Consider the following 12,451-nt stretch of genomic DNA (forward strand, 5'->3'; position numbering starts at 1 on the left):
ACACACTCCTTTCCCAATTTTGAACCAGTCCATTGTTCCATGTCCAGTTCTAACTGTTGCTTCTTGACCTGCATTATAATCTATCTTTGATAACAGAAAAGGAGGATACTAAATTCCCCTTCTTATAAATTATCTGGTGTCTCTTTTAATCTTTAGGTGTCAGGTCATACAATTCAGAAAGTTCTTTAAGTTTATTCAATCTTTTGAAGAAAGCCTCTGGATTCTGAAGATTTTAAGAAGTCTTGTATCGGTTTGCTCAGGGGTAACATTTTTAATGTAACCGTTTGTTGAGGTAGAATCCAGTGGTTTCGTTGAGATTTCTACTGACAATAAATTTCTGGTACTGGTCTCTAGTGGAGGAGGGCATGGTAACCTACTCCAGTATTCTTGCCTGGAGAATCCCATGACAGAGGAGCCTGGCGGGCTACAGAATATTGAGTCACAAAGAGTCAGACGTGACTGAGTGACTGAGCACAGGTCTTTAGACAGTCAGGCACACAACTGATAGGTCCCATTATTATTAATATTTCTTTTGCCCCCAACAAAAGCCTGGTGCAATGGGGTGGAACTACTGAGAAAAAAAAAAAGAGGTTAAATTTAGAATTTTGCTTAAAGTGAAGAAGGGCTCTGTGACCCCACGTGTCCTTCACTGTCCAGTGAAACTGTAGTGAATCTTCCTCAAAGTACGTTAGCAACAAGTTAACATGTACCTTCAATATTTCATATCCTCTTGAAAACTGCACCTGTTTTTGGGCAAAGTGATTATTTGATTTGATCAAGAGCCATGTTGAAGGTAAAACAAAGACTTTGATGAGCTAGGGCCCAGGCATGGAAAGAATACTGATCTGAAAGTCAGAAGATCAGAGTTTTGACGGTCTCAATTCCTTCATCTGCAGCCTTCGGTTAGGTGTCAGTTTCTCCTTTGTAAGATGAGGGTTATAGCACTTGTGATCTCTTGTTGGGTGCTGACTGGTAGGCTCAAAGGTGAGGCTGACTGTTAAAGAAATTTGAAAAGCTTTTGAGTCCTGTAAAAATGTGTATTATATAAACTGACTAGATATGTATGTGTTGTGTATATAACCATCATTGCTTCAGATTATGACCCTGAAATTTTACCACGTTATTGAAAAAAAAAAAAAAAGGAATGAATTCTGTTCATTGGAGTGTATTTGAGGCACAAAATGAACCTGAATATTTTAGGAAGATTTTCAGCAATAAGAACTGAAACAGAGCTTTTTGTTTTTAACCTAACAGTTTACTAATTACAAAGTTCCTCAAAGGCAAAGTCCATGGGTTATCTGTCATTTTTGTGCCTGTCAGCATCCAGCATGAAAGTTTAGGATAACTGCTAATCATTCAGGGTTTTTTCCCACTAAAATTCAGGCTTTAGATCCAGGAAACTTGTTCTAGCTGTGTGATCACTCTGATTCTCGGTTTCCTGGTTTCCTGTAAAAAGAGTGGAATATGTAACTTGGGTAAAAACGCCCAGCCAGATGGTTGATAAACACAGGCACCCGGCAGAACTTGGTTCTCTGTCTCATTTCCTGAGTGTTGTGGCTGGAGGTTTTCCTGACTGGCTAGAGGTATTCTCCTCAGTCAGTGAAGAGGGACCCTCCTCTTTGTCTGGGTACCTGTTTTGCATGGCACGTGTAGCTGGAGCCTCGGTCTAGAGAGTTCAGATGTCTGCCATTTATATTTGGGCCTCTGAGCAGGCCTTAATCTCAGAGTGAGAGGATGAATGGGGTATTACTGAACTTGAGAGCAGGAGGAGCTCATCAGATGCCCACAGGGGCTAGGCAGTGACATGCTTGAGTCAAGCAGATGGGGTTTTTGGACAGTAGGGTTTTTAGACAGTAGGGGTTTTGAGGAGGCTGAGCTGGAGCTAGAGGTCGTGTACGTCTGTGACCTTCTCTAATGTGGCCCCGGGATTTTCAGAAGCTGGAAATCAGAATTTCTGTATGAATCCTTTTCATTTTCAGATGTTAACAGTTAATTTCTTTTTTTTTTTCAATTGTAAAACAAAGGTACCACGTGGACGTAGAACTCAGTAGTGGGCCCTTTGTGGCCCAAGGGCCAGAAGTTTGCAATCCCTGCTTTCAAACAGGAGGGACAGGGATACAGCTAATACAGAAGGAAAGGACTTGCCCTCCTGACCAGATGTGGAGTCACTATGGTAGAATTGCCTTCCTGCTCTGTCTGAGTGCCACTTGCTTTGTCACATGCTACCTGCTATTTTGTCCCTCGGCTTTGCACCAGCTCTTGCTGAAGATGGCATACTTCTCGGTGCATTTATTCTGTTGCAGAAGAAGCCAGTGATGAGGGATTGCCAGGATACCTCAAGGGAGAACTGTTTTTCCTTGTAAGTGTCCAGGGGTAAAAAGTGGCAGTTTACCCAGTGTCCTGAGCCTCTTACCTGCTGCTCCCTCAGCGTGGGGCACCTCCTCCCAGCCTTCATGCCTCTCCCAACCTTTCATTCACAGTGGCCACCCCCACCTCGGCCATTCCCCTCACATCATCAGCATCCAGTATAATTAACTCCAAAGCACTTACAAGTCTCTGAAATGTTCATTTGTCAGCCCTCACTAGAATTTTAACTTTCATGAAGCCAAGGAGCCTGAGGTCCAAGGACAGTGAGTGAGTGGCACATAGTAGGTGTTCAATAAAATATTTGTTGAAAGAAACGAGTGAACAAATAAATCAGCTGCTCAGGGACCTTTGGAGAAAGAAACTGCTTTATGCACATCACTGCCAGGGCTGCAGGCTGGGAAAGAAGGCAGAGTGGGCGGGGAGGAAGAAAGAATGGTGGGAGAGGGCGGGGGAGTTCCTCTAATTCTGTGGGGTGGAGGTCACATAGGGTGGAGTCATGAGGTGCTACCCTCAGCCTGGGCTTCCTTCCAGGCCTGGCGCACCTCGATCTTCACCTTGAAAGGTTTGATCTGCAAGACGAGACTGGCGTTGCCCTCCAGAGAGGGTAGCTTCCCATCATCCGGGATCTCCAGGTTGAACCTCTGCAGCAGCCGGGACATGAAGAGGAAGAGCTCCTGGCGGGCTAACATCTCACCTACGCAGGAGCGGGGTCCTGCTCCAAAGGGCAAGTAGCTTAACGATGGCGAGATGAGTTGAGTCCCCGTGGGGTCCAAGAAGCGCTCTGCGGACACAAGGAGGCGTCAGCCAGGGCCAGGGTCAGTGTCAGTAGAGGAGTAGGGGGAGGACAAGGCCCTGCCTGGGGAGCCCCAGTCTGAGAAGGTGGACAGCCTTATTTGGGAAGGGGGGCAATCTTAGGAGAGATAAATGCCCTGCTCTCAGGTAGCCCTTAATCACACAGAGAAGATGGAATATTCAGGAAGGATGAAAAGGTGTATTAAACAGATGAAAATGGCACCACCCAACAGGAGAGGGGGCTGACTTCTCAGGAGACATATGCCTATAAGCCTTCTTAGAAGAGGAGGCTTGCAGTTGGTGGAAGGAGAGTGGGAAACCCGGCTGTGAAGAATCTGGGTAAGTGTAGGGTAGGCTGGGGGTGTCAACAGGTCCATGATGGGGGAGTCAGGAGTCTTGTGGTAGGAAGCTTGCAGAAGGGAAGCAATGCTGGAGAGGTGGGCACAGAGGGGGCTGTGTGGCTGGGGGGACAGGACAGAATAGGGACTCACCAGGCATGAACAGGTCGGGCTGGTGCCACTCCTTCTCATTGTGATGCAGTGCCCACAGGTTGATCACAACGTCTGTGCCCTTGTCAATGGTGAGGTCTCCAATGCTGCCCCAGAGAGGGAGAGGAAAGGAGGGTCTGCAGTATTGTCCTTCCCCACCTGCTCTGCCCCAAGTCTCCACGGTCCCTACCCTGGGGAAAAGAATCCTTTGCTCCCTCATGCCCACTCTTGCATCTTCTCCTCAGCTTCTGCCAGATTGAATATGAATCCAACCCTCTCTTCCTGACTAGCACTTAGGATCAACACTTGTGTGTCTGTTAGGGCCTGTGGGTGTGCATATTGAGCTGGTGCGTGTGTGCCTGAGTGTGTGTGTGTGCTGCGGCTTTTGGATTGGGTAGGAGCACGTGTCTCCCAGGCAGCAGGCAGCTTTTGAGGGAGGTTAGGTTGATGGGTCAGTGGGTGTCAGTGGGTCGTAGACACACTGGTCAGCAGGGTCGTGGGTAGGATGATTGGTTGTCAGTGGTTGATTGTAGGTTGACCAGCCAGCTTGAGGGTCAGATGCTGGAGGGGGGACCAGGTGGGTTGGATGTTCCTGGAAGGGAAGGCACACCTGGAGTCACTGATAGCTTTGTGGGGGATCAGGGTAGGGGCCACAGGCCGGATACGGAGCACCTCTCGGATTGTCGCCTCCAGCAGGACAAGACGGTTCCGGTCACTGATGGTTGGGGTTCGATTGAAACCTATATTCTGGTCAATGTCATCCTGGATCCTCTTCTTCAACTGAGGGCCAGAACAAGGTGGATGTTACCAGGGTGTATCAGCCCAGGAGAAGCAAGGGCTTAGAAGAATCCTACTGTCACATCCAAAAGGGCCTGGTGCTTCAGAGTGGTGGCTCTACAACCCCGGCTTTGCTCGCAGAAGATGGGCCAGCTCCACCCAAGGGCCTGAGCTAACCACTGCTTGTGCAAAGGGTGCAGCAGCTCAGTCATGCTGCAAAGAAATCCCGAGGGTATTGCCTCTCCCTTTCTCTGGAGCAGAAGTGAGTATGTCTGGGGTCAAGCGTGCTTGGGAAGGCTCGGGTAGAGAGAAACTCACCGAAGGATGGTGTAGCAGGTAGGCCACGATCCACTTTATCACAGAGGTGGTGGTCTCGACACCAGCCCCGAAGATGTCCCCTATGGTCGCAAGCATGTGTCTATTTGAGAGCAGCCTTGAATCCTGGTCTGGGCCAGCATTGTTATTGTCTGCATTCACCTTGGCTTGGATCAGTATGTGCAGCAAGTTAGTGATGGAGTCGCTGCTGAAGTTCTCCTGGTTGGGTGAGATTGGGAGACGATGAGGAGGAAGGAGCCCCATCTGCAACCCTTGCCATTCTCTCACCCAGACTGTAGACACAAAGGCTTCTCCCATTTGGCAATGAGGGAGTGGAGTGAGTCTAGTCAGGACCCATGAACTTGTGGAAGTGGAGAAAACACTGGGCCCCCTTTACATTTGCGGGGTGGATGGATCCCTTCTAGGATCTCTTCCGGTCCTCACTTCTCTACTCCTATTTATCAGTTTAGTCAGGTTTTATTGAAAACCTACTATATGCCAGGCTCCCCTACACTGTCCAAAATGGACCCTACCCTGCTCCCCTGCCACTTTGCACCTAACTCATCATCTCTCCTGCTCCATCACCTACCTGACATTTTTCAAGGATTTCATTCAACAATTCATTTCGCGTTTGAACACAACCCTTCATCTTTTCCATGGCTTTGCTGGGGAAAATCTGCAAAGTGGAAATGTTAGATTCTACCTGGCCATACCTGGCGAGTTCCCACTCTAACCCCAACCTTCAGCCAGAATGAAAGGCAGGATAGGGACCCAAATGGGACCATCAGTGACAACCAGGACAATTCCAAACAAGGGAGAAAGAAGTTACCTCCACTTCCCCTCCCCCTTCAATCAAACATCTAGCACTGAATGAGACTTGACTCAGTAGTAACACAGACTTGAGTCTCAAGCCGTGATTAAGTTCCTTAACTTTTTGAAGCCAGTATTTTCATCTGCATGGGGATAATAAAACCCACTTCCAAAGGGAATGCATGATTATTGCATGTTGGGAAACATGGCATTTCCCAGTTGCTCACCAGGTAAAGATTCTGCCTGCAAAGCAGGAGATGTGGGTTCAATCCCTGGGTTGGGAAGAACCCTGTAGAAGGAAAAGGCAACCCACTCCAGTATTCTTGCCTGGGAAATCCCATGGACAGAGGAGTCTGGCGGGTAACAGTTCGGGGGGTTGCAAGAGTCAGACACGACTGACTGACTAAGCAACAATACCAACAACGTTATCATGAGTATTAAAATGCATAATTTAAAAGATAAACCTATTTCTGTAGAGAAGCAGCAAGGTTTTGAAGAGTCAGAGGAGATAGAGGTAGTCAGAAAAAAGGGTGGGTCTGGAGTGAACTGTGAGAGGAAAGAACTGGGGATACTGTCAGGGTCTGCTGAGGTCTGCCCACAGGGCCTGGCCCCATCCTCACCTTCAGCACAGGGAATATGTCTAACAGAACTTCCTTGCTCATAACCTCCAGGATGCCATCATTGACATTTTGTATGGCCTTCAGGGCAGGATCCTCATTCTTGAAGGATAAGTTGAAGCAGATAAAGCTGATTATGTTGGTCACCGCCAGAGAGAGAGGCTCGGACAGATCTATGGATTCTCCATGCTGGGTGGCCAGGTAATCACACAGCACATTGGCTTCCTGGTTAACTGAGGAGAGAGAGGGGTGTGAGGGAGGGAATTGAGCCATCCCTTCACCCTCATCTCGACCAGTTCCATCTTAATCTAAGACAGAGAGCATATGTCCAGTAGATGGCAGTGGTAGCCAAGAAAATGTGGAATGGAGGTACCCAGAACCCTCTCCCTCCCAAACCCTCTTCAGGCTCCTGCAGCCCAGGGCCATCCAGGCACTCACTGATCTTCTCTAACTTCAGGTTGCCATCTTTGAACAGGGCAAAGGCATTCAGTGCCAGCTTCCGATGCAGCTGCCAGTGGGCACCATGGTCGGCAAAGGCAATGCCCTTTTGGTTGTCTGACAGGATGTCTAGAGTGGCCTTTGGAAAGCAGGAAAGGACATAGGACACAGGACTCAGACACCATCCACCCTCCCTCACCGAGGAAATGAGGCTGGTAGCTGTCACGCAGCCTCCTTGTAGAGCTCCCTGCTTCACTCCACCCGGACCGCAAGGCCTTGGTAGGACAGAACCTACCTCCTGACACTCCCAGCTCCAACAGAGAGACAGAGTGAGCAGAAAGAAAGAACCCTGAATTAGGTTGTTCAGATCAATGAGAGGGTGAGGCAGCTGTGATGGGATGGACTCTCTAAACTTGTAGGAGCAGAGATTGAGGACACGCCAGGCCCCTGCCCTTCCCTGGGTCTTCTCGGGGTGGGGGCTGCTGAAGGCACAGCAGCTGAGCCCCCTTTAGTTCCCCCTTCCGTTGCCAGCCATGTGTCCACCGCAGGGCCACATCGGGAGAGCGCACATGTCTTGTCCACCCAGCCTGGACTTGGGCCAAACTGCTTCTGCCCAGAGGATCCCCAAAACTATACAGATCCCCCCAGACCTCCCCTCTTCTATCTCCAGATCTGCAGGCCCCATCAGTCTAGCCGTCTCCCTCCTCTTTGCCCTGGAGAGAAGAAGCCCAGCAGAGATGGGAGAGGGTAGTTTGCCCACAGACCCGGCCGACTGGCCCAAGGAAAGAAGAGTCAACCCTTGGTCTAATTAAAGATGAGCAGCCAGAGGGCCTTGCCTGGGACGATCAGGGGAGTACTCTGCAGCCAGGTGCTGTGTTGGAGGCCGGCAGTGTTCCTGAATGACTAGCTCCCACTCCCTTCTGCCCCCAGGAGCAAACAGAAAGCTTGAATCTTCAGCGTCCTCCCCGAAAGTGCTCGCATAGGTCAGCTCCCCAGGGCTGGAGCAGTTCAAGGATGCTCCAGGGAATAGTGATCCCAGCCCTCCAAGAATCAGGATACTTCTCCCTCACAACTTTTTGTGGAGGACAGGAATCACTAACCCATTTTCCACATGAACAGCGTTCATCAAGGCTAGTTACTGAGAACTTCCAGCACTGGCTAAATGCTTTACATACACTCTTTCAGTGAATCATGGTAGTCTAGGCTCAGAGAGCTAGACTCCTGGGCTTCCCAAGTGGCTTAGATGGTAAAGCACTTTCCCGCAATGGGTGAGACCTAGGATCGATTCCTGGGTCAGGGAGATGCCCCACAGTAGGAAATGGCAACCCACTCTAGTATGCTTGCCTGGAGAAGTCTGTGGAGAGAGGAGTGTGGTTGGCTAGTCCATGGGGTCTCAAAGAGTCTGTCAAGACTGAATGGCTTACACTTTCACTTTTTCAGCTCAGAGAGATGATGTTGTAAGGGCTCCCTGACCCGCTCAAACCACCACTCCCACCCTGTCCCACCTCCAGGGAAACCCAGAAAGTAAAATGTTCCTTTAATTCTTCCTGCCTAGTTTAGAGGCTGGGTGAGGTCTGAGGGGTCGCTCCCCATCCACAGCCCCACCAGTCTGTTACTGGAAGAATCAGAGGTTGCTGGAACTGGAAGGGGCATTGCAGGCATGGCCTTGGCTGAAGAGCTCAACGTGCCCAGGAGCTGGTGAGGGGAGGCATGAGAGGCAATGCTTACCACTTTGGGACGCCCAGAGAATTCCTTGCCCTTCTTGAGAAGCACCTCCCTGGCCAACTGGTGGTGTCCAATCATCACAGTAGTCTTGGAACCCAAACGAAAGGAATAGATGGGGCCATATTTTTCCTGCAGCTTGAAGAAGTTCTCGTGCTGCTGGCCACGTCTGGGGAGGAACGGCAGGCTGCCCACCAGGGGCAGGGATGGGAGGCTCCTGGGGTACTTGGCACCAGAGCGCTTGGTCTTGGGCCAAAATAAACAGGTGAGGGTGAGCAGAAAGACAGCCAAGAGCACCCACATTGTGTCCGGCTTGCAGCAGGCAGGACAAACAGCTATGAAGTGGCTTCAGCCACCTTAGGGTGCAAGAAAGCCTTTTTAAGGGCTCCCCTGACCTTCACCTTGACTTTATGTTATTGCTTGCCATGTGGATGTTTATCCTGGAGCACAGCCAAGAGTCCTCTCCCAGAATGGGGAGGGGAGAGGAGGATTCTTTCAAGAGCTGGCTCCACACCAGGGCAAACCCCTAGGGGAGGGGCTAGGAAAGGGCACAGACAGCTAATCCCTGTCTCTTACTCAGTGTCCATCAACGTCTCCAGAGTGGGCCAGAAGCAAATGATATCTGGATCAGGAATCACGGCTCCGGACTCTCTCTGTTACGAAATCACAATCAACAGACAGCTATCCAATTTTATCAGCTGAGGAAAGTGAGGCCTCCCAGGGTCAGGCTTGAATAAAGTCACACAGATAGTGATGGCCTGAATCCATTTCTCTTCATTCCTCCTTTGCTGCTTTTGCCAGGAGGAGTGAAACCCTTGGGTTGAGAGCAGGGACCCTATTGTCAGATGTGTTTAGAGTCAAATTCTAGCTTAACAGCTTTCTAGCTATATGACTTAAAGAGTTTTAGTATGTTAAAGTATCCATAGCATAAAGTTTAGCATTTTGAGTGTACAATTCAGTAGCATTGAATATACTTCACAGTGTTGTACAGCCATCACCACTGTCTACTTCCAAAACTGTTTTCATAACCCCAAACAGACAGTATACCCAGGAAGCAATAACTCTGCCTCCCCCCCCACCCAGTCCCTGGTAACCTCTAATCTGTCTCTGTGAATATTCCTATTTCACATAAGTGGAATCATATAACATCTGGTCTTTTGTGACTGGCTTGTTTCCCTAGGCATAATGTTTTCAAGGTTCATCTACTTTGCAGCATAGGTCAGAACTTCATTCATTTTCTAAATATTTGTTTATTTGGTTGTGCTGGGAGTTAGTTGCAGTACTGAAGATCTTCAATCTTCATTGCCGCATGTGGCTTCTATCCCTGGCCAGGAATTGAACCTGAGTCCCCTGCTTTAGAAGTGTAGAATCTTAGCCCCCGGACTACATGGGAAGCCGCCTCCATTCCTTTTAATGACTGAACGATATTCTATTAAGTGGGTATACCACCTTTTGTTTGTTCATTTGTCAGCTGATGGACACTTAGGTTGTTTCCACTTTTGGCTACTGTGAATAATGCTGCTATGGACTTGGGTGTACATGTCTATAGCATGTACATAGTATCTATTTGGGTCCCTGTTTTCAATTTTGGAGGGGTAAATACCTAGAAGTGGAATCCCTGGGTCATATAGTAAGTTAATGGTTACTTACCTGTTTTAAGTTTCAGTTTCTTCCTCTATAATGGGAATAACAGCAGAATATACTTCTTTTTTTAAGCTTCATTTCAGTTCAGTTCAGTCGCTCAGTCGTGTCCGACTCTTTGCGACCCCATGAATCACAGCACACCAGGCCTCCCTGTTCATCACCAACTCCCGGAGTTCACTCAAACTTACTGTTTATTTATTTTTAATCAGTTTATTTACTATTGACTGGATCCTCGTTGTTGTGCAGACTTTCTTTTACTTGTGGGTAACAGGGGTACTCTAGTTGCAGTGGGGAGGCTTCTCATTGCAGTGGCTTCTCTTGTTGTGGAACACCGGGGACGCAGGCTTTAGTAGCTGCTGCACATAGGGTAGTAGTTGCGGCTCCCGGGCTCTAGAGCACAGGCTCAGTAGTTGTGGTGCATGGGCTTAGTTGCTCCATGGCATGTGGGCTCCTCCTGGATCAGGGATCAAAAGACTGTGTCTCCTGCATTGGCAGGCAGATTCTTTACCACTGAGTCACCAGGGAAGCCCTGGAATATACTTATTAAGGCTGTCATGACTCACTAAGATAATGCATGTAAAGTGCTGCCTGACATGAAGTGCATGCTCATTCACTATTTACCGGAATCATTGTTGTGTCAAAATGTCCTTCCTTGTTTTTCTGAGTTCTTATCCTAACAAAATCCTCATCTTCTGCTGCACACCTTCCGTGGCCCATTCAGTATGTATCAATGATTTTATAATACCAGGTAAAGGTACAGTCACAAGAGAGTGTCAGTCATCACCAGGGTGACTCCTGGTGGGTCCTCAGGCAAGTAACCATGACCCACTGAGTGAGAGTCACAAAAGCAAGAGATGGAGTTTCTGCCCCTCTCTGGGGGTGATCTGCCAGTGTCTGTACTTTGAAGAGTATGGACTTGTAAAAGGGCTGTTGGAATTAAGCAGGAAGGCAGCAGGGCAGGGAGCTCAGGATAAAGATGAATCCACAAGGCTTTGTAAAGCAGACTGTCTCGTTGCCCACTACTTCAACAGTTCAAATGTTGTTCAGACTTTTAGGGCCATTTGGAGTCAGAGGTATGAGCTGGAGTAGTCTTCAAGAAAGCAAGGGGATTTGAGCTAAGCCTTGAAGGAGAGATTAGGATGACTTAATAGGCAGAGGCAGGGGGAGAGGGGAGGAGGGGCACTGCTGGAAGGGAGAGCAGCGGAGTCAAACATGTGGAAGCTCAAGAGGCGCAGTGTGTGAGATGGTCTTGACTGCAGACTGTGCCAGAGGCAGTCCCTGAGAAATAAGATCTGACTGGTACATTGAATCAGGCTCTGGAGGGCTGAATTGGAAAGCTATGGAGGGTGGGGAGCTATTGAAAGTTCCATAGCAGGAAAGTAACAGGGGCACAGTGGAGGGCGAATCTGGCCTCAGTGCTAGACAGACTGGATGAAATCTTGTATAACGTTTGATAACTGGGTGGGAAGTGGTGAGGCCTATGATTCAAGCAGGGCCCTAAGTGGGGTCAACCAGCTGGTAGAGAAAAATGAAAGGACTTTCTGTCTCTCAGGCGAATGCCAAGGTGATTCTCTGATATTTCACATCCAAACACAAATAAGAAACAGGAATTTTTTAAAATTGTTGCTTCACATCTTTATCACTATATTATAAAAGTTATACATGATAACTGGAAAAAATCTGGAGAATGCAGATAGCTAAAAAATAAAAATTTCAAACATATTTTAAACTTAATGATGCTATATACATTTTTTGGCATGGATAGTTTTCTATGTTATTAAAAACTTTTCTACAGCATTATTTTTAATGGCTGCATATTATTTCATTGTCATATGTATTTAATATGTAGAGCATAGCTTAACTGACCCTGTTTTGTATTATTGGACATTTTATGTTATTTCTATTTTTGTCTTTGTTGTTGATATAAACAACACGAAGGAATAGCCTTGTAGTGAAAACTTTGGATATAACTGTTATACCTTCTTAGGATAGAATCCAAAAAAGTGGAATTGTTGGTCAAAGGCTGTGTATACATATTTTTTAGACTCTGACAAATACTGAATTATTATTAGATGCATTATATTAGTAGATTTCTTAGTATCCTGCCATTCCTAGAATGCTAAGTTGATTCAGTCGTGTCCAACTCTGGGCAACCCTATGGATTACAGCCTGCCAACCTCCTCTGTCCATGGGATTTTCTAGGCAAGAATAATGGAGTGGGTTGCCATGCCCTCCTCCAGGGAATCTTCCTGATCCAGAGACTGAACCCATGTCTCTTATATCACCTGCACTGGCAGACAAGTTCTTTACCACTAGCACCACCTGGGAAGCCCTAGAATAATACTGACTTATCCAAAGAATTGTCTTTTAATACAGAATTGGATTCTTTTTGTAATTTACTTAGGATTTTCTTTCTGTTGCATCTCTAGTCATATGAAAAAATGGATTGTAATTTTCTTATTTATGGATTGTCAAGTTTTA

General features: G+C 47.7%; 1 protein-coding gene across 4 annotated transcripts; it reads right to left on the bottom strand.

Moving 5' to 3' along the window:
* Positions 1-2,721: 2,721 nt before the first annotated feature.
* LOC129555959 (steroid 17-alpha-hydroxylase/17,20 lyase) lies at positions 2,722-10,506 on the bottom strand. Of its 4 annotated transcripts, none has more exons than XM_088842531.1 (10): positions 9,977-10,506; positions 8,903-8,979; positions 8,333-8,416; positions 6,605-6,743; positions 6,170-6,399; positions 5,329-5,415; positions 4,743-4,958; positions 4,258-4,427; positions 3,651-3,754; positions 2,722-3,148 (listed from the first exon to the last, which is right to left on the bottom strand). In XM_088842531.1, exons 3-10 carry the CDS (start codon positions 8,405-8,407, stop codon positions 2,862-2,864), a joined length of 1,308 nt encoding a protein of 435 aa, XP_088698657.1. In that variant the 5' UTR covers positions 8,408-8,416; positions 8,903-8,979; positions 9,977-10,506; the 3' UTR covers positions 2,722-2,861. The 4 variants fall into 4 exon arrangements, with proteins under 4 accessions (XP_088698657.1, XP_088698655.1, XP_088698656.1 ...); XM_088842529.1 differs by having other exon boundaries at positions 8,333-8,572; XM_088842530.1 differs by having other exon boundaries at positions 8,333-8,572; positions 8,903-9,007.
* Between the last annotated feature and the right edge of the window lie 1,945 nt (positions 10,507-12,451).

Source organism: Moschus berezovskii, chromosome 12, assembly GCF_049115385.1.
Source record: "Moschus berezovskii isolate FMDL1 chromosome 12, NW_MosBer_1.0, whole genome shotgun sequence".
Classification (NCBI taxonomy): domain Eukaryota; kingdom Metazoa; phylum Chordata; class Mammalia; order Artiodactyla; family Moschidae; genus Moschus; species Moschus berezovskii.

Coding starts and splice junctions, on each gene's coding strand:
- LOC129555959 (XM_055425918.2), bottom strand. CDS start 8,629: ATGTGGGTGCTCTTGGCTGTCTTTCTGCTCACCCTCACCTGTTTATTT. Junction 6,400..6,604: donor CCTGAAGTTAGAGAAGATCA/GTGAGTGCCTGG, acceptor CTCTCTCCTCAG/TTAACCAGGAAGCCAATGTG. Junction 3,149..3,650: donor GCCCGACCTGTTCATGCCTG/GTGAGTCCCTAT, acceptor TTGTGTCCGCAG/AGCGCTTCTTGGACCCCACG.